Consider the following 21,123-nt stretch of genomic DNA (forward strand, 5'->3'; position numbering starts at 1 on the left):
CACCAAAGAATTTCTTTTTTTTTTTTTTTTTTTTAATTTTTTTTTTTCAACGTTTTTTATTTATTTTTGGGACAGAGAGAGACAGAGCATGAACGGGGGAGGGGCAGAAAGAGAGGGAGACACAGAATCGGAAACAGGCTCCAGGCTCCGAGCCATCAGCCCAGAGCCCGACGCGGGGCCCGAACTCACGGACCGCGAGATCGTGACCTGGCTGAAGTCGGACGCTTAACCGACTGCGCCACCCAGGCGCCCCCAGAAACACCAAAGAATTTCTTAAAGTTTTATTCAGGGGCACCCGGGTGGCTCAGTCAGTTGAGTGTCCGACTCTTGATTTTGGCTCGGGTCGTGATCCCCAGAATCTTGGGATTGAGCCCCACATCGGGCTCCAAGTCTGGAATCTGCTTGAGATGATCTCTCTCTCCGTCACTCTCTCTAAAAAAATAAAAATAAAGTTTTATTCTCTCTTTCTCTCTAAAAAATAAAAAATAAATAAAGTTTTATTCAAAACGAGATTATGAAAGGATTCATTGTTCTCTTCTTTTCTAGAAACCGGCAAAGTTGATAATCACCTGCAGGGTCACTGGGAAGATGAAAGAATGCTGAAAGGTATGGAACTGTACCCCAAACACGATGCATTTGGAAGTATCGTCCCTCAAAGCAAAAGTCATTTTCCTTTCAGGCAAAATCATATGTTTGAGTTCTATATAAAAACTTTGAAATCAAATTTAAGTTTAGCCAACCAGAGCAAGATCTATGAAATTAGGAACTCTACAAAAGTCAACGGAAGTGAGAAATCATTTCTGCATGATAAGCGTGAAGATTTTCATTCTGCGGTTAAATTCCCTGTAAGTACAAGACCCGTCAGCAACAAGTCCCAAGTCACTAAGCATCAGAGAACTCATGAAATAGAGAAAGCCCATGTGTGTGGTGAATGTGGAAAAGCCTTCGTTAAGAAGTCTCAGCTGACAGATCATCACAGAGTTCATACAGGAGAGAAACCTTATGGATGCAATATTTGTGCAAAAGTTTTCTCCAGAAAGTCCAGGCTCAACGAACATCAGAGAATTCATAAAAGAGAGAAATCCTTTATATGCAATGATTGTGGAAAAATCTTCACCATGAAGAGCCGTCTAATTGAACACCAGCGAACTCACACCGGAGAGAAACCCTATGTTTGCAGCGAATGTGGCAAAGGTTTCCCAGGGAAGCGTAATCTCATTGTGCATCAGCGAAATCATACTGGAGAGAAATGCTATGTATGCAGTGAATGTGGGAAAGGCTTCACTGGGAAGAGCATGCTCATCATACACCAGCGAACTCACACAGGAGAGAAACCCTACATCTGCAGCGAATGTGGGAAAGGCTTCACCACGAAGCACTATGTCCTCATACATCAGCGAAATCACACAGGAGAGAAACCCTATCTATGCAATGAATGTGGGAAAGGTTTCACCATGAAGAGTCGACTGATTGAACATCAGCGAACTCACACCGGAGAGAAACCCTATGTATGCAACGAATGTGGAAAAGGCTTTCCCAGGAAGAGTAATCTCATTGTACATCAGAGAAATCACACGGTAGAGAAGTCCTACGTATGCAGTGAATGCGGAAAAGGCTTCACTGTGAAGAGCATGCTCATCATACACCAGCGAACTCATACTGGAGAGAAACCCTACGTCTGCAGCGAATGTGGGAAAGGCTTCCCCCTGAAGAGTCGGCTGGTCGTACATCAGCGAACACATACTGGAGAGAAGCCTTACAGATGCAGTGAATGTGGGAAAGGTTTCATTGTGAATAGTGGACTGATGTTACATCAGCGAACTCACACTGGAGAGAAACCCTATATATGCAATAAATGTGGAAAAGGCTTTGCCTTTAAGAGCAATCTCGTGGTACACCAGCGAACTCATACTGGAGAGAAACCCTTTACGTGCAGTGAATGTGGGAAAGGCTTCACCATGAAACGCTATCTCCTCGTACATCAACAAATCCATACAGGAGAGAAATCCTACGTCTGCAGCGAATGTGGTAAAGCCTTCGCTGTGGAAACCGAGCTCATTTTACATCAGCAAATTCATACTGGAGAGAAACCTTATGCATGCAATGAATGTGGGAAAGGCTTCACGGTGAAAAGCCGTCTAATCGTTCATCAGCGAACTCATACAGGAGAGAAACCTTTTATATGCGGTGAATGTGGAAAAGGCTTCTCCTCAAAGAGAAATCTGATTGTACATCAGAGAACTCATACTGGAAACAAACCCTAATGACACAATGAACGCGGTCACACCTTGAGGAGGAAAATACGCCTTGTGCCACATTGGAGATTTCACACAGGATTGACTTCCTTTATTTGTACCGACTGTGGAAAATCCTATTCGGTACCTCCCAGGGAATTTATGCAGGAGACAAACTATGTATGTGGTGAGTGTGAGAAAGTCTTCCGACACCAAGTCAGCACCATTGGACATCAAAGAATTCATAGAAGAGAAAGACTCAATGGGTTCAATAACTGAGGATTGCATTTCTCTCATTTGTCAAGCCTCGTTGATACACACAAGAAATGGGGGCGCCTGGGCGGCTCAGTTGGTTAAGCGTCCAACTTTGGCTCAGGTCATGTGATCTCACGGTTTGTGAGTGTGAGCCCCACATCAGGCTGTGTGCTCTCAGTGCATCAGGCTCTGCGCTCTCAACACAGAGCCTGCTTCGGATCCTCTGTCTCCCTCCCTCCCTCTCTGCCCCTGGCTCACTTGCATTCTCTCTCAAAAATAGACAGTAAAAAAATACACACAAAAAATGTGTAAGTCAAAATACATAATCCTTTGCAGGGAATCTGAAATTACATACAAGTGAACTCAGGCAGGAGACAAACAGTGATAGTTCAGTGAACTCATTAAACACAAGTGTGCTCCCAGCATACCTGAAAAAGTCAGTGTAGATTAATTAGCCTGTTGCTAAATTTTCACCCTTGGGAAGGTAGGGAATTTGGATAGGAGTGAAATCTAATGGATGCAGAGAATGTGCTAGTGCCTTCAGTGATCAGTTACCTCACACCGTAAGTCAAAACAGGTAGACAAAACCTCTGACACATTCAATGTAGAAACGTCTTGAGGAAACATTTTTAGGTAATTATATATCTGAAAAGCATACAGTAAGATGAATCTTGTGACTGGAGAGAGCAGGAAAGCCTCATGGGAATAAAGATCCTGTCTAATCAGTGATCATAACAGATCACCAGTGAACTTACACACAGTAGCAACATGATGATCGTGGGAAAGTCGTTGCCTAGAAGTAAAACCTCAATAGTTGTCTGAAAGTCATGCTGAAGGAAAATGGCAGTGAATATGGCAGGATTTTAGTGATACATTCTGCCTCATCCTTTCTCATGAAGTCATGCAGAAATAAAACTCATGAACACACTAAATGTGTTGGAACTAGCAAAATATCAGAAATTCTGAAGAAAAGAAGCCTCATGAAAATGATGCATACCTGAGTTTTCTGTCACAAATCTAAACTTAATACACCTGATGTCCATTTTGGGGCAGGGTACCTTGAATCACATTCTCAGTGATTCCATAATTTTAAAGCAGGGTGTTCTCACCGCTGATTAAATGTTAATGTTGTACACAAGGCAGGGGTGTTCTGTGCCCGACATGTGTCATCTGATTCTTGTATTTCTGAGGCTCTAAATTCATCTCTTTTGGGCAAAAGAAAAAGGAATATATTTATAAATGTAATTTAACATTTGGATGTATTTATCTAAGTTTATAAGTTAGCATTAAGTAGTTTACAAAAATAACCTTATATATGATTTTTCTAAATTTTTTTGAAATAATTTTAGACTCACAAGAAAGTGTAAAGTATGCAAAGTTCCTGAGTTACCTGTACTCAGCTTCTTCAGTGACATGATCTTACATAACTGTAATACATAATCAAAACCAATAAAATAACATTGGTACAATGCTGTTAACTATAGACCTTTTTTGGTTTTCACTAGTTTTAGCATGCACTAATTTGTGTGAGGTTTTGTTTTGTTTTTTAGTGGAGAGTTCTAAGAAACTTTATCCCATATATAGATTTCTGTAAATCCCACCACACCACAAGCAGGAAGCAGAATTGTGCCAACACAAAGAAAGATCCTTGTGCTGCCCCTTATAGTCACACTCTCCCCACAACCCTGACCCATGGCGACCGCTGACCAGTACTCCATCACTCTGATTTTGTCATTTCAAGGATGCTGTTGAAATGGGATGATACAGTGTAGCCTTTGAAGACAGGCTTTATTTTATGCAGCAAATTACCCTTAAGTTCCATCCACTTTGTTGGGCATATAAATAGTTTTGCTTTTTGTTACGAGTAGTGTTCTTTTGTGATGAATGTACCATGGTTATCTGTTCAGTGTTGATGGACTTTGGGTTGTTTCTAGTGTTTCACTGTTATGAATAAAGATGCTATGAATCCAGTTTCGTGTGAATGTAAGTTTTCATTTCTCTGGGATAAGTACCCATGTTAAATTTGTGTTTAACCTTATAAGAAACAGCCAGACTCTTCCTGAGTAGCCATACTAATTTACATTCCTACCAGCAGTGTACGGATGCTCCAGTTGTGTCTTTTCTAGCATTTGGCACGGTCACGTCGGATCCTAGACATCCCATCCAGTGTGTGTATGTAGCACATAGTGGTGATCTTAGCTTTCCCAACGGCACGTGATGCTTACTTAGGACTTCTGCATATGCTGAGAACCATTATCAGGGAAAGTTGTTACTTTTGTTTTCAACCATCGAACATAATTTTAAAAACTCAAAGGGGAACAGCCTATCATGTCTGATGATACATTTACCTTTTCCTTTTTTTACTTTGATATTTTTATTTTTATTTTATTTTTTAATTTATTTATTGTTTAATATACATCCAAGTTGTTTAGCATATGGTGCGACAGTGATTTCAGGAGTAGATTCTTTAATGCCCCTTTACCCATTTAGCCCATCCCCCCTCCCATAACCCCTCCAGCAACCCTCTGTTTGTTCTCTGTATTTAAGAGTCTTATGTTTTGTCCCCCTCCCTGTTTTTATATTATTTTTACTTCCCTTATGTTCATCTGTTTTGTCTCTTAAATTCCTCATAAGAATGAACTCATATATTTGTCTTTCTCTGACTAATTTTGCTTAGCATAGTACTCTCCAGTTCCATCCACGTAGTTGCAAATGGCAAGATTCCATTCTTTTTGATTGCTGAGTAACACTCCATTGTATATATACACCACATCTTCTTTATCCATTCATCCATCGATGAACATTTGGGCTCTTTCCATACTTTGGCTATTGTTGATAGTGCTGCTATAAACATGGGGGTGCATGTGCTCCTTCAAAACAGCACATCTGTATCCCTTGGATAAATGCCTAGTAGTGCAATTGCTGGGTCGTAGGGTGGTTCTATTTTTAACTTTTTGAGGAACCTCCTTCCTGTTTTCCAGAGTGTCTTCACCAGTTTGCATTCCCACTAACAATGCAAAAGAGATCCTCTTAGAGATCCTCTTCCTCCACGTCCTTCCAACATCTGTCGTTGCCTGAGTTGTTAATGTGAGCCATTCTGACTGGCGTGAGAGGTGGTATCTCATGGTGGTTTTGATCTGTATTTCCCTGATGATGAGTGATGTGGAGCATTTTTTCATGTGTCGGTTGGCTATCTGGATGTCCTCTTTGGAGAAGTGTCTATTCATGTCTTTTGCCCATTTCTTCACTGGATTATTTATTTTTAGGTGTTGAGTTGGTAAGTTCTTTATAGATTTTAGATACTAATCCTTTATCTGATATGTTGTTTGCAAATATCTTCTCCCTTCTGTTGGTTGCCTTTTAGTTTTGCTGATTGTTTCCTTTGCTGTGCAGAAGCTTTTTATTTTGATGAGGTCCCAATAGTTCATTTTTGCTTTTGTTTCTCTTGCCTCTGGAGATGTGTTGAGTATGAAGTTGCTGTGGCCAAGGGCAAAGAGGTTTTTGCCTGCTTTCTCCTCTAGGATTTTGATGGCTTCCTATCATACATTCAGGTTTTTCATCCATTTTGAGTTTTTTTGTTTGTTTGTTTGTTTGTTTTTTTGTATGGTGTAAGGAAGCGGTCCAGGTTCATTCTTCTGCATGTCGCTGTCCAGTTTTCCCAGCACCACTTGCTGAAGAGACTGCTTTATTCCATTGGATATTCTTTCCTGCTTTGGTCAAAAATTAGTTGGCCATATGTTCCCTTTTCTTCATTCCTGATGTTTCATGTTTCCTTCTGTCATTTCCTTTATGTTAAAACTTCCTTTAGTAATTCTTGAGCAGATCTGCTGGCAACAAATTGTTAGTTTTCATAGCAAAAGGGCTCTTGTTCTCTCTTTTTTCTGGTTCTCTCTTTTTTGGTCAGTTATTTCTCTTGATATAATAAGGATATGCAATCCAATTTACAAATCCTACTTGTGGGGAAAAAAAGACATTTGCCATGCAGTGTTAAGGTAAAATTCATTACCAACTTAGTGTTGAGTAATTCATTTATTTAAAAAAAATTTTGGGGGCGCCTGGGTGGCTCTGTCAGTTAAGCGTCCGACTTCACCTCAGGTCATGATCGCACAGTTTGTGGGTTCAAGCCCCATGTCGGTCTCTGTGCTGACAGCTCAGAGCCTGGAGCCTACTTCGGATTCTGTGTGTGTCTCTCTCTCTGCTCTTCCCCCACTCATGCTCTGTCTCTCTCTCTCTCTCTCTCAAAAATAAAAAAATAAACATAAATTTTTTTTTTAATGTTTATTCATTTTGAGAGAGAGAGAGAGTGTGGGCATATATGCATGAGTTGGGGAGAGGACAGAGAGGGAGGGATAGAGAGAATCCCAAGCAAGCTCCACGCTGTCAGTGCAGACCCCAACGTGGGGCTTGAACTCATGAACTGTGAGATCATGACCTGAGCCTAAATCAAGAGTCAGATGCTTAACTGACTGAGTCACCTAGGCGCCCCTAAAAATATATTTTTTGAGCATTTACACTGTGCCAGGCACCACTGTAGTCGCTGGGGACACATCAATGAACAAAATGAACAAAACAGGCAAAGTCATGGCCTTTGTGGTACATATCATGTCGTGAATGCGACTGAGTAGAATAAATACATAATAGAACGTCAGTTCTGCTAAGTGCTATGAAGAAATATTAAGCTTAGTACATAAGTTGTAATGGAGGAACTATTTTAATAAGGGTTTTCAAGGAAGGCTGTTCTGAGCAGATGTAATTTGAACCAAGACCTAAGTGTACTGAGGGTAACCAGCCAGCATATTTGTAAGCCAGGAACACTCCAGATCAGTTTCTAAGTGTTTTCTCTGGGCTTCCTGCCTCAGCATTCTCTGAAAAGCTTGAAAAAGATACAAATCCTTGAGTCACACTCCAGACCTCCTAAACCAGAACCTCTAGTATTGGGGTCCGGGACCCTGCATTTATAAAATGATCTTTGTGAACTATTCTTAAATTTTAACATCTCTTCCCTAAATCCTGGATTAGTGTTCTGTCACCATCTCCACTCTGTAACAGGATGGATTCTGAGCACTCTACAGTAAAAACAAACAAACAAACAAACAAACAAACAAACAGGCATGAATGCTCTAGCAAGCAAGCGCTTAGAACCCTTTTACTTCTTATCCTTCTGTGAATCTACACATCCTGCCATGGCAAGGAAACTGATCAGGCAGGGTCCAAGAATAGGCTACCCAGGCTGCCCTGAGCTCTCTGGACCAGATGCTGAACTCACTTTTCAGAGCTTGACATCCCAGGTGAATGGGGCTGCCCATTTAATCCTTGAAGGGAATATAATACTATTAAGAAATTATGCCAACACTAAGTTCTAAACGTATAGAAACTAGAAAACATATATAAGCAAATGAAGACATCTTAAATCACCCATAACTGTACCTGAGAGTCTAGCATTGTTAACAGTATCTTCTCCCAAATTTTCAAACATATGTAAGTATGTCTTTCATGAAAGAAAAATGAGGCTTTTTATTATATTTACTATGTTATGAACATCTACATCATTAAATATTCTAAAACTTTTCTAAGATTGACATCTTTTTATAATATTAAAGTAACAGAATCATGATACAAAGATGTTAATGGAAAACTGCAAAAATTGGGAATGTGAAAACTTTTTAAAAAAATGATATCTCTTCAGTGACTCAAGAATGAACCTTTTATTTTTTTCCAAGATTTTATTTTTTTTAAGTCATTTCTACACCCAACGTGGGGCTCACACTCACAACCCAGAGATCAAGAGTGAATGGCACGCTCCACGGACTGAGCCAGCCAGGCCTGCAAGAATATGAAAACTTCTGACATTCACTACCCATAAGTATAGACCCTGAAGTAATCCAAACTAAATATTTAGCCAATGACAAATATTTATGATCTGTTCCCATAACGGGGGTCATAATATTTATACTATCCAGCAGACGTGCTTTATTCTTCTTGAGAAAAGTTATATTTCCTTATTTAAACTGACAGTTGCAGTATATTCTTTTCTCTCTTTTTTAAGCTTATTTATTTTGAGAGAGAGAACAAGCAGAGGAGGGGCAGAGAGAGAGAGAGAATCCCAAGCAGGCTCCGCATGGTTAATGCAGAGTCTGATGCAGGGCTCAAGTCTTATGAACCCATCTCATGAACCCTCAGATCATGACCCGAGCTAAAATCGAGAGCCGGAGGCTTAGCCGACTGAGCCACCCAGAGGCCCCTACCATATATTCTTTTCAATTTCTATATACTGTTTCTCTGAGTGGATATTCCACAATTTACCAAAGTATTTGTGTATTACTGTACATTTAGTTTTTTTCTTCTAAATTACAAAAGCCAATGTGGTTAATATTAAGAAACATTTTTACCGAGTAAACTGTTGCAATTAGAATTTCTAGGTCAAAGAGAAATTTTTAAATTGATTCAAGTTGCCTTCTAAAAAGGGAGTAGCTAGGGGCGCCTGGGTGGCTCAGTCCGTTAAACGGACGACTTCAACTCAGGTCACGATCTCGCGGTCCGTGAGTTCGAGCCCTGCGTTGGGCTCTGTGCTGACAGCCTGGAGCCTGTTTCAGATTCTGTGTCTCCCTCTCTCTGACCCTCCCCTGTTCATGCTCTGTCTCTCCCTGTCTCAAAAATAAATTTAAAGAAACTTAAAAAAAAAAAAATAAAGGGAGTAGCTACTTAACATCTTCTAAGATTAAACCTCCCACGCCTAAATAGTAATAAAATTTTAAAGTGTGCTTTTTTTTTTTAATTTGGGAAATGTGCAAAGTATCATCTCGTAATTTCATATTCTGCAATGTCCCACGGTCACCTTCATCTATCTTTGGAAGGAAACATACTCGTTTGCACCTTCACTTCATCCCTTCCCGCTAGAGGTAGCTATGTATCTACTCCCGGGGGGGACATTAGCATCTATTAGGAAGCTCCGCCCTATTGGCTTCGTCCCTTCAATGGCAGTGTTCCTTAAACACAACCGCCCTCTCCCCACACCCAAGATGTCAAGTGACCACTGCTTTTGTCAACTCTGTGACCGCCGCTTCTCCAAGACGTCTCAGGTTCTACAAACCTTTTCCCCCCGCCGTCTGTCGGGGCACGAGCCCATCTCAGCCATACGGACACCTGCCTTTCTCTAAGATGGCCGCGCCCATGGTGCTCCAGTCTGACGTCGGCGCCCGGCCGTGCACAAGGGCGCTGCCATCTTTCTTCCCCTGACGGATAAATGTGCCTGGTGGCCTTCGGTAAGCACCGGTCTCTGAAGTCTCACCTGGTTAGTACCGCTTTGTTGGTCATCCCTCGCACGGGGGAGGTGAAAACACTGAGGTGGCCAGTAATGATTTTGGCCTCCTCGCAGAGCCGCTCTGGCCCCTCCCGTTAGAAACGCCGGGGTGGGCGTGGCCGCTGACATCATAGAGCGGAGCCCGCCGTCGGAGCCCCGAAATCCCTCAGCGCCCTCAGGTCCTCGCGGGATTCGCTGGTTCCTGTGTATCCGAGACCCTGGGTACTGCGAAGAAGGGCTTCCGACCAGGAAGTAGCTTCGGACGTGGGCGGCCTTTCGTCTCTACCCGCGGCGTTTGGAGGGGTACTGGTTCAGGTGAGTCGGGTTCTGGGCTTGGCTCGCCGCCTGTGGCGTCCGTGAAACGGGAGCGCGTGTGAAGGACCGCCGTTGGGATTTTATTTGGGTTCAGTCATTGAGGAATCCGGGGTAGTGATGGGGCCTTTGGGAACCGGTGATTAAGAGTCTGAGGAAATCGTCCACCGAGAGGCCGACAGTGTTAGGGTTCGAGGTCCACGTGGATCACGCTGCTTACGGGACTCGGTGCGTGAGAAGTCGGGTGGAAGGTTTTTTTTTCCGTGAACGCGTGTCTCGTTCAGGTTCGCGAGTTAATGTGGGGCTCCGTGTTAGAGAAGCCTGGGTTGGTTCAGTATGGCGTTTAATGGACGACTCACTCGCCGAGACGCACGGTGGGCGCTGTCAGTGTTTGAGGAGGACCAGGGTCCTCGGAGAATCGGAAGGTTCAGGCTCAAACCCTGAATGCCGTAAACAGACCTGAAGCCTGCATTTCCCCAGTTAATCGAAACCCAGTTCACTCCTTCAGGGTCTTCACGGACCTAAGAAAAAACTTTGCCTCCCCACATCACCACTCTTCTCACTGTCTCCGCAAAATTCAGTGTGTTCGGGGTGAGCTAGTGATACATTTACTGTTAAAGATGTAGTTCTTGTTCTTGCCTTTAAGGGGGTGCCCGGGTGGCTCATTCCGTCAAGCGTAGGACTTCGGCTCAGGTCGTGATCTCATCGTTCGTGGGTTCGAGCCTTGCGTCGGGCTCTGTGTTGACAGCTTAGAGCCTGGAGCCTGCTTAGGATTCTGGGTCTCCCTCTCTCTCTGCCTCTCCCCTGCTTGCGCTTTCTCTCTCAAAAATAAATAAACATTTAAAAAATTTAAGTTTACTATACTTATCGAGATTTTAGATTTTTTAAAGCTTTATTTATCTTTGAGGGAGGGAGCGCGCATGAGTGGGGGAGGGGCAGAGAGAGGGAGCCACAGAATCTGAAACAGGCTCCAGGCTCTGAGCTGTCAGCCCAGAGCCCGACGCGGGGCTCCAACTCACGGACCGTGAGATCGTGACCTGAGCTGAAGTCGGACGCTTAACCGACTGAGCCACCCAGGTGCCCCGAGCACAATCCAGTTTTAAAGCATTTTCATCACTCTGAAAAGTTTTCTTGGTCTTCTATCCACTCCTTCTCCACTCCTACCCCCAGCCATGCACAACCACTGATCATCTTCTTGGGTCTATTAGTTTGCAATTTCTGGACATTTCTTATAAACAGAATCATAAAGTATGTATAGTCTTCTGTTGCCACCTTTTTTGATTGGCATTAAATTTTGGTCTATATTATAATTCTCACCAGGTTTTTCCCCTTTTTCCCAAGTGATTTATTGAGGCAAAATTGACTTACAGTAAGCCACAGATATTTAAGTTATATTGATTGGGGGACACCTGAGTGGTCAGTCAGTTAAGCGACTGATTCTTGATTTTGGCTCAGGTCATGATCTCATGGTTTGTGCATTCGATCCCCACATGGGGCCCGGTACTGAGAGTGGCGTCTGGGATTCTCTCTCTTTCCCTCTCTCTCTGCCCCTTTCTGTCTGTCTGTCTCTCTCTCAAGATAAATAAACTTAAAAAAAGTCATATTGATTGGTATTTTGACATATATACTCATGAAAGTATCACCACCATGAAGATCATAAACACACCCCTCAGCACCAAATTTTCTTTATGCTCCTTTTTAATCTACCCCTCTCATACTTCCCCATCTGTCCCCAAGCCACCACTCATCTAGTTTTCATTACTATAGGCTAGTTTATATATTTTTAAGTTTTATATAAATGAACTTATACAGGATGTGCTGGGTTTTTTTAAAATTATTTTTAATGCTTATTAAAAAAAACTTTTTTTTTTTTTTTTTTTTTTTTAATTTTTGAGAGAGAGTGGGAGCAGGGGAGAGTCCGAGAGAAGGACACACAGGCTCTGAAGCAGGCTCCAGGCTCTGAGCTGTCAGTGCAGAGTCCCATGAGGGGCTTGAACCCACAAACTGTGAGGTAATAACCTGAGCCAAAGTTGGATGCTTAACTGACTGAGCCACCCAGGCGCCCCTGGCCACATTTGCTTTTTATTTATTTATTTTTTTTTTTTTTTAACGTTTTTCTAATTTTATTTTTGAGACAGAGAGAGACAGAGCACGAACGGGGGAGGGTCAGAGAGAGGGAGACACAGAATCTGAAGCAGGCTCCAGGCTCCGAGCTGTCAGCACAGAGCCTGACGCGGGGCTCGAACTCACGGACCACGAGATCATGACCTGAGCCGAAGTCGGATGCTTAACCGACCGAGCCACCCAGGCGCCCCCACATTTGCTTTTTAAATGCACATTGTCCAGATCTTTGGAACCTTCCATATGTCCTGAATGGATGTGCCTGATAATCCGCCTTCTTCTGAGGCATTGTGCTCTTCTGCTTTTGCTTTCCCAACTCCCCTTTAATAGCCATGCCACTTCCGCTCCACAGAGGAAAGGCATACCTTTCACACATTTAGAACTCCCCTGCTTTATTGCCTTACGGTGTGAAAGCCTCAGGGGCACCAAATGAAGGAACCGTTGGGAATATTGGGGTCCTTTAAGGTAAGTTCATAGCAGCAGTAACAACACCTGGGCCCAGGGCGAATGTGTAGGCAAAGTCCGTTTGCTCTTTACCCCACAGGTCCTGGGTCCCCAGGAGCAAGAGAGGTCAAGTGAAGGAATGAGGGAAGAAAGAGGAAGTTCTTGGACTTGGCTATCATTGCTTCTGGGGAGAACTTCGAGGGGACACCAAGATTTCTGACTCTAAGAACTTCGTGGCAGATGCAGGAGACACCAAAGTCATAGAATCCATGTTACTGCTTCCTGAGCACAGAAGAAAATGATCAAGGCCCAGGTAATTTTCTTTTGCTACATCTTTCCTGTGTTTTCTGACATATTTGTGGTGACCTGGAAAAAATCAATTCAACTAAAAGAAGTATAAACTGGGATACTTGGGTTCTAGGGAGAAATTAACTTAGACCCTAAATTCAAAAGTAGGGCAAAGTGAGATCAGGAATATATTACTCACAGGCGTCATCCTAAAGGATGACATCGGAACACTGTGGGTTACATTAGCTGTCACTTTGCCTCTCGTATCTCTAACAGACATCACAATCAGACGGACATGAAAAGCTACGTGATGTCCACTGACTCTGTGGGGCAGGCAGACCAGTCTCTTGGGGGATTCAATAGTTTATGTCACTTAGGTCTTGGGAAATTTCGTCAGTGGATGTCTTGGGAGGGGATCATTGGGGTATATCCTCACCCACAGCCTTCTGGTAAGTGGAAAAGCAGATTTTCTATAGCTGTCTCTTACTGAGGGCCTCCTCTGGGAATATGCCATATGCCAAGCAGAGCTCAGAGGATACAGTTCTTCAGAGCACCATAGTCTGGTGACCCAGGGAACCAACTTCATAGCAGTCTGATTTTATTCAGGAATAAAACCACTGAAATGGCCTACGAAAGTGGAAAGGTTGCATGACTTTCAAATGGTCCTCCATAAATAGGTAATTGAAGTGGAGTTTGAGTAGAGATTTGGCAGTAGTAAGTGGAAAGTGTGTTTCTCTATTAAGGGTTTGGATCGGGGCACTTGGGTGGCTCAGTCAGTTAAGCGACCAACTTCGGCTCAGGTCATGATCTCATGGTTCGTGGGTTTGAGCCCCGCCTTGGGCTCTGTGCTGACAGCTCAGAGCCTGGAGCCTGCTTTGGATTCTATGTCTTCCTCTCTCTCTGCCCCTCCCCTGCCCACACTCTGTCTCTCTTTCAAAAATAAATAAACACTAAAAATAAATAAATAAGGGACACCAGGGTGGCTCCATTGGTTAAGTGTCTGACTTTGACTTAGGTCATGATCTCGCAGTTTGTGGGTTTGAGCCCGTGTCGAGCTCTGCTAATAGCTTAGAGCCTGGAGCCTGCTTTGGATTCTGCGTCTCCCTCTCTCTCTGCCCCTTCCCCACTTGTGCTCTGTCTCTCTCTCAAAAATAAATAAATTATAAAAATAAGTAAGTAAGTAGATAAATAAACAAAATGAGTTAATCTAGGGGCTCAGTTGGTTAAGCATCTGACTCTTTTTTTTTAAGTCTTTTTATTTTGAGAGATAGCTCTCATGCATGAGCCGGGGAGGAGGCAGAGAGAGAGAGAATCCCAAGCAGGCTCCGCACTGTCAGTGACGAACTGAACTGTGAAATCATGACCTGAGCCGAAATCAAGAGTCAGTTGCTTAACCGACTGAGCCACCCAGGCCCCCCAAGCATCTGACTCTTGGTTTAGGCTCAGGTCATGATCTCACAGTTGTGATACGGAGCCCCTCATCAGGCTCATGCTGGGTGTGGAGCTTGCTCAGTATTCTCTTTCTCCCTCTCCCTTTGCCCCTCTCCCGTGAACATGAGCACGAGCATGTGCTTGGTCTCTCTCAAAGATAGATAGATAGATAGATAGATAGATAGACAGACAGACAGACAGACACGTAGGAAGGAAGGGAGGGAGGGAGGGAGGGAGGAAGGAAGGGTGAGTTAATCTAGAGAAAGCATTTAGAACAGTGCCTGGTTGATAGAAAGCAGTATGTAATAGCATTCAGTGCCCCACAGCTTGCCAACACTTGTTGTTATGTTATCAAATTGTATATTTTTCAGTTTGTAGGATCTAATATTCTCTTGCCTTATTTCATTTTGCATTTTCCTCATCAGTTGTGAGGGTCAGATACATGTCTCTTTGTTGCTTTTTTGGATTATTTCTTCTTTGCTCATTTTAAAAATTAGGGGCGCCTGGGTCTCTCAGTTGGTTAAGCATCAGACTTCAGCTCAGGTCATGATCTCACCATTTGTAGGTTCAAGCCCCACGTTGGGCTCTGTGTGGACAGCTCAGAGCCTAGAGCCTGCTTCAGATTCTGTGTCTCCCTCTCTCTCTGCCCCTGCCCCAGTCACACTCTGTGTCTCTCTCTCTCAAAAATAAGTAAACATTAAAAAAATTTAAAAAAATAAAAGTTAACTTTTTTATCTTACTGATTTATATTATTTGTCTTGTGGTATATTGATCCTTTTATATGTTGCAAATATTTTTCTAGAATTTTCCTTGTCTTTTAGCTTTTGTCCTTAATATTTTTCTCCATGCAAAAGTTTTATTTTTTTATTCAAATTAAAATGTGTTAGTCTTTTTCTTCATGGTTTCTTACTTGTGCTATAAACATTCCGTATTTTCTTCTATTCTTTCATAAGTTCTTTCTTTAAAAGTTTATCTCCCATATTCATTAAGTATTGATGCTATGAAATAAGAACATATATATATGTAAATCTCTGCCCCTGGTTCCTGTTAATACTTAGTCTTTTACCCTGGCTCATGCCCAAGAGTTCTTCTGAAACCCTTATAATTTCCTGGTGATAGGAATGTCTGTCACTGGGCTCTTACATCTCTTGGAATTTTCTGGGTGATAGGACCGTCTTTTGTTCTAATAAGGTGACTCTTGGTGTGGGCTCCTGGATGTCCCCTGTGGGGGCTGATCACTAGAAAGACCAAGTCATGATTAGAAGCGCGGAACTTGTAGCCCCACCCGCCATCCTCCTGAGAAGGGAGAGGTACTGGATAATGAATTAGTAATTGATTATTAGATCATGCCCATGCAATGAGGTCTCCATAAAAAGCGCAAAAGTACAGGATTTGCAAAGCTTCTGGATGGGTAGACACATCTACATTCTGGGAGGGTGGCGTACCCCAGCTCCACAGGGACAGAAGCTTGTGGGTTTGGGACTTTCCAGACCTTTCACTAGGTGCCTCTTCATCTCGGCTGTTCATTCATATCCTTTTTTTTTTTTTTTTTTAATTTTTAAGTAAACTCTGTGCCACACGTGGGGCTCAAACTCATGACCCCAAGGTCAAGAGTTGCGTGTTCTACCGACTGAGCCAGCCAGGCTCCCCTCATTTGTATCCTGTAAAATGTCCTTTACAATATAGTAAACGTGTGGGGTCTATGTCGACTCCAGGTGGTTGGTGCCAGAATTTCTTGGTGTGGAAAACCCACACATCTGGTCACTGAGGTATTCTGTGTGAGTGTGTAAAGAAAAACAGAAGTGAGTTTTTCTCAGCTGCCTGACAAATTACTCCAAAACTTAGCAACTTCAAACAACACCTTTTTTTAATCTCATACTTTCTGTGGTCAATAATTTTAACATGATTTAGCTAGACTGTGTTGTTTTTACTCATAGCACCTTTGACACCGTGTGAGGTTTTTTCCTCCTGACACCAGATATTGGATCTCTTCCAACACCACTTCTCCAATTCTCTGACACTGAGTACCTGCAGTTAGCAACTGGTTACACGGATTTAAGGCTGCAGACCAGCAAAATGCCCCCACTTAAGATGCCAATCACAAGTCTTGGTCTCCTGCACTGACTGATGGGCTCTAAATTTTTTTTTAAACGTGTATTTATTTTTTGAGAGAGAGAGAGAGACAGAGTGTGAGTGGAGGAGGGGCAGAGAGAGAGGGAGAAACAGAATCCAAAGGAGGCTTCAGGCTTTGAGCTGTCAGCACAGAGTCTGATGTGGGGTTGGAACTCATGAACTGCAAGATCATGACCTGAGCGGAAGTTGGACGCTTAACTGACTGAGCCATCCAGGTGCCCCTGATGGGCTCTAAATTTATCACGGTTTCCATGGTCCCTTTCTCAGGACAGTGTGGAGGACTGCAACCCTTCTAGGACCTCGATGTGCTAATGAACTTGGAGGAAGCTTGCTGAACCTGTAGTTTTGGGGGTTTTGTGAAGATTTTGTTATGTGGACATGATGGATTAAATCATTGGCCACGTAAACTCCATCTCCAATCCTTCTCCCCTCTATGGAGGTTGGGAGGCGTGGCCAAAAGTTCAACCCTGTAATCATGGGTTTGTTCTTCTGGCATCCAGCCCCCATCCTGCAGTGGTGTGATAGCCTGGGCTACCAGTCATCTCATTAGCACACAAGAAACACTTAACACTGGAGATTCTAGGCATTTTCAGAGTTCTTTGTACTTGGAACCAGGGCCAAAAGCCAAATATTTTGTGTCATGTTGCTTCTGGGTACTTTGTTTCACACTCTTTCCTGAGCCTGTAATCAAGGTGTAAGCCAGGGTGGCGTCTGATCTGGAGGCTCAGGTGGGGAAGGATGCACTTCTAAGCTCACTTATTGGGTTTTTGGCAGGATTCATTTCCAGAAGGGCCGATCAGATGAGATCCTCAGTTCCTACCTGTCTGCTCGTATAAGATTCTTACTTTTTAGTTCCTTGCCACATGGGCCCCCCAACATGCCACTTGTTACATCAAAGTCATCAAAGGACAGGTTCTGTTAGCAAGATGGAATTCACACGCACAATTGTATGAGGTCACCTCTAAACCCGTGGAATTACCTGTGTGATTGGAGTGTCTTTGTTATTCATCATGGGCCACGGGGACCACACTTTATAGTTTATGTCAATGAAGTGACTCATGTAGGCCCTAAATAATTTGTGCTAATGAGGTGACTCAAGACGGGACTGTCCATGCCAGAAGGACCAACCATGTGATTTGTGGCTTTGAACCAGGTGACCTCCAGGAAGGGGAAGGAACCTGGAGATTGAGTTCAGTGATGTAGTCTGTGTTTCAGTAAATCATGCATAAATCATGAGGCCTCAGTGAAAACTCTGGACAATGAGGTTTAGGTGAACTTCCTAGGTTGGCAACAGTCTTGAGTACAGTCACCGTGACTAGGAGTACACAATGCTGTCCACACTTCACAAGGAGAGTCCTGTGTTTCAATATCAAATGGCCTTCATGCCTGGCCATTTTGGCACAAAAAATCAGGGCTTTGAAAAGAATATTGCATTCTTTTCTGAATTTGGTTGTTTCTGCTGTAGGTGATCTGGCTTTTGTATCTGGATGCTTTTATAGTTTCCCTTTGCATTTGGTGTATCATAGTCTAATGCGTTGAGGTATAGACTTCCTGCTTGGAGTTTTTTGGGAGTTGTGAATCTGAGGTTTGGAGTATTTAATTAGTTGTGAGTTTTGCAGCTTTTAGGTCTTTGGATACTGCTTCTCCAGTATTCCTTTTATTTTTGAGAAACTATAAGCTGGTATATATCAGATCTTTTGACACTGTATGCTTATTAATCTCTTTCTTACATTAACCTTCTTTTCTGTGGTCCATTTTTGGTAATTTCTTCAGTTATATTCCAGCTTACTGCAGTGTATCTAATGTGCTGTTTTCTGTCTACTGATAGATGTATGTGTATGTATGTTTGTCTATTAGAAGTTTCTTTTTTTCCCCCCAAATATTCCTAATCAACTTTAGTGGTCTTTTTGCATTAGATATACCTTGTATGGTTTTTCTTATTCTCTTACATTTATTAAAAATACTATCTTATAAACTGTGAATGTGGTCTGGTTGATGCTCATATTGGCTGTGAAGTTTTCTTGTAAAGTAAAAATATTTTATTTGTCCTGGTGTTATTTGCCTATTTTTAGTATTTGAAAATGGTGCTTATGTAGTCAACTAGTCTTTGACAAAGCAGGAAAAGATATCCAGTGTGGGGAAGAAAGCCTATTCAACCACTGGTGTTGGGAAAACTGGACAGCTACGTGCAGAAGAATGAAACTGGACACAAAAATAAATTCAAAATGGATGAAAGATCTAGATGTGAGACAGGAAACCATCAAAATCTTGGAAGAGAACACTGGCAGCAACTTCTTTGACCTTGGCCGTAGCAACTTCTTACTAGATACATCTCCAGAGGCAAGGAGAGTAAAAGCAAACATGAACTATTGGGACCTCATCAAGATAAAAATCTTCTGCACAGCAAAGGAAACAACCAATGGAACTAAAAGGCAGCCTATGGAATGGGAGAAGATATTTGCAAGTGACATATCTGATAAAGGTCAGTATCCAAAGTCTATAAAGAACTTACCAACTCAATACCCAAAAAACAAATAATCCAGTTAAGAAATGGGAAGAAGAATGAATAGACACTTCTTCAAAGAGGGCATCCAAAGGACTAATGGACACATGAAAAGATACTCAACATCACTCATCATCAGGGAAAATACAAATCAAAACCATGATGAGATACCACCTCACACCTGTCAGAACGAATGGCTAAAATTAACAACACAAGAAACAACAGGTGTTGGCAAAGATGCGGAGGAAGGGGAACCCTCTTACACTGTTGATGCGAATGCAGACTGGAGCAGCAACTCGAAAACAGTATGGAGATTCCTTAAAAAGTTAGAAATAGAACTACTCTATGACCCAGCAATTGCACTACTAAGTATTGACCCAAAGGATACAGAAATACAGATTCGAAGGGGCACATGCACCCCGATGTTTGTGGGAGCATTATGAACAATAGCCAAAGTATGGAAAGAGCCCAAATGTCCATCAACTGATGAATGGATAGAGAAGTGGTATATATATGCAATGGAATATTACTCAGCGATCAAAAAGAATGAGATCTTGCCATTTGCAACTATGTGGATAGAGCTAGAGTATATTATTATACTAAGCGAAATAATCAGAGAAAGACAAATACTATATGATTTCACTCATGTGGAATTTAAGAAACAAAACAGATGAACATATGGTAACGGGAAAAAGAGAGAGAAGGAAACAAACCAAAAGAGACTCTTAATTTTTTTTTAATGTTTATTTATTTTTGAGAGAGAGAGAGTGCGAGCAGGGCAGGGGCAGAGACAGAGGGAGACACAGAATCCGAAGCAGGTTCCAGGCTCTGAGCTATCAGCATACGGCCCGACATGTGGCTCTAATTCAAGGACTCCAAGATCATGACCTGATCCAAGGTCAGACACTCAACTGACTGAGCCATCCAGGTGGCCCAAACCATAAGAGACTTTTAAGGATAACCCTTTTAACTGAGGGTTAATGGAGGGAGTGGGAGAGTGGTGGGCTAGTTGGGTGATGGAAAGTAAGGAGGGCACTTTTTATGATGAACACTGGGTGTTGTAGGTAAGTGATGAACCACTGAATTCTTTTTTTTTTTTTTTACATTTATTTATTTTGATATACAGAGAGCAAGCAGGAGAAAGGCAGAGAGAGAGGAGAGAGAGATTCCAAGCAGGCTCTGGGCTATCAGCACAGAGCCCAACACGGGGCTCAAACTCTTGAACTATGAGATCATGACCTGAGCCGAAATCAAGAGTTGGACACTCAACCGACTGAGCCACCCAGGTGCCCTGTGATGAACTACTGAATTCTATTTTTGAGACCAATATCGCCCTGTATGTTAACTAACTATTTAAGTAAAAAGTTGAAGGAAAAATAAATAAGTGAAAAAGAAAATGGTGCTAAAATATATTGAAAGATAAGATTTTGCTTCCACTAAAATGCATTTAAGAAAAGTATATAGGGGCACCTGGGCGGCTCAGTTAAGCCTCTGCCTTCGGCCCAGGTCATGAGCTTGCAGTTTGTGAGTTCAAGTCCCACATCAGGTGAGCTCGAGCCATGCGTCGGGCTCTGGGTGAACTTGAGTCCTGCATTTGGCTTTGGGTAAACCTGAGCCCTGCTTCAGGTGAGCCCTGCTCCTCTCTCCCTCTCTCTCTCCCTCTCTCTCTCTCTCTCTCTCTCTCTCTCTCTCTCTCTCTTTTTCTGCCCCTTGCTCACTTGCACCATCTCTCTCTCAAAAAAAAAAAAAAAAACATATTTGGATGAGGCTTTGGTGATTACAACTTCCCTCATGCTTCTTCCGTGTTGATAAAAGTAATTCACATCAGGGGCGCCTGGGTGGCTCAGTTGGTTGAGCATCCGACTTCGGCTCAGGTCATGATCTCGCGGTCCATGGGTTCGAGCCCTGCGTTGGGCTCTGTGCTGACAGCTCAGAGCCTGGAGTCTGTTTCAGATTCTGTGTCTTCCTCTCTTTCTGACCCACCCCCGTTCATGCTGTCTCTCTCTGTCTCAAAAATAAATAAATGTTAAAAGTAATTCACATTAAACAGGACTGTTGTCGTTACAGGAATTACTGACACTGGAGGACGTGGCTGTGGACTT

General features: G+C 42.7%; 1 protein-coding gene across 1 annotated transcript in view; it reads left to right on the forward strand.

Annotated features, from left to right (window-relative positions):
• The window catches only part of LOC109252909 (zinc finger protein 432), a 35,600-nt gene that overhangs the window by 11,736 nt on the left and 2,741 nt on the right, over positions 1–21,123 (forward strand). The window contains 1 exon segment of the mRNA XM_019425377.2: positions 547–2,280. Coding sequence (XP_019280922.2) covers positions 547–2,280 — 1,734 coding nt within the window.

Source organism: Panthera pardus, unplaced genomic scaffold (assembly GCF_024362965.1).
Source record: "Panthera pardus isolate Hobbes unplaced genomic scaffold, ASM2436296v1 HiC_scaffold_18, whole genome shotgun sequence".
Classification (NCBI taxonomy): Eukaryota; Metazoa; Chordata; class Mammalia; order Carnivora; family Felidae; genus Panthera; species Panthera pardus.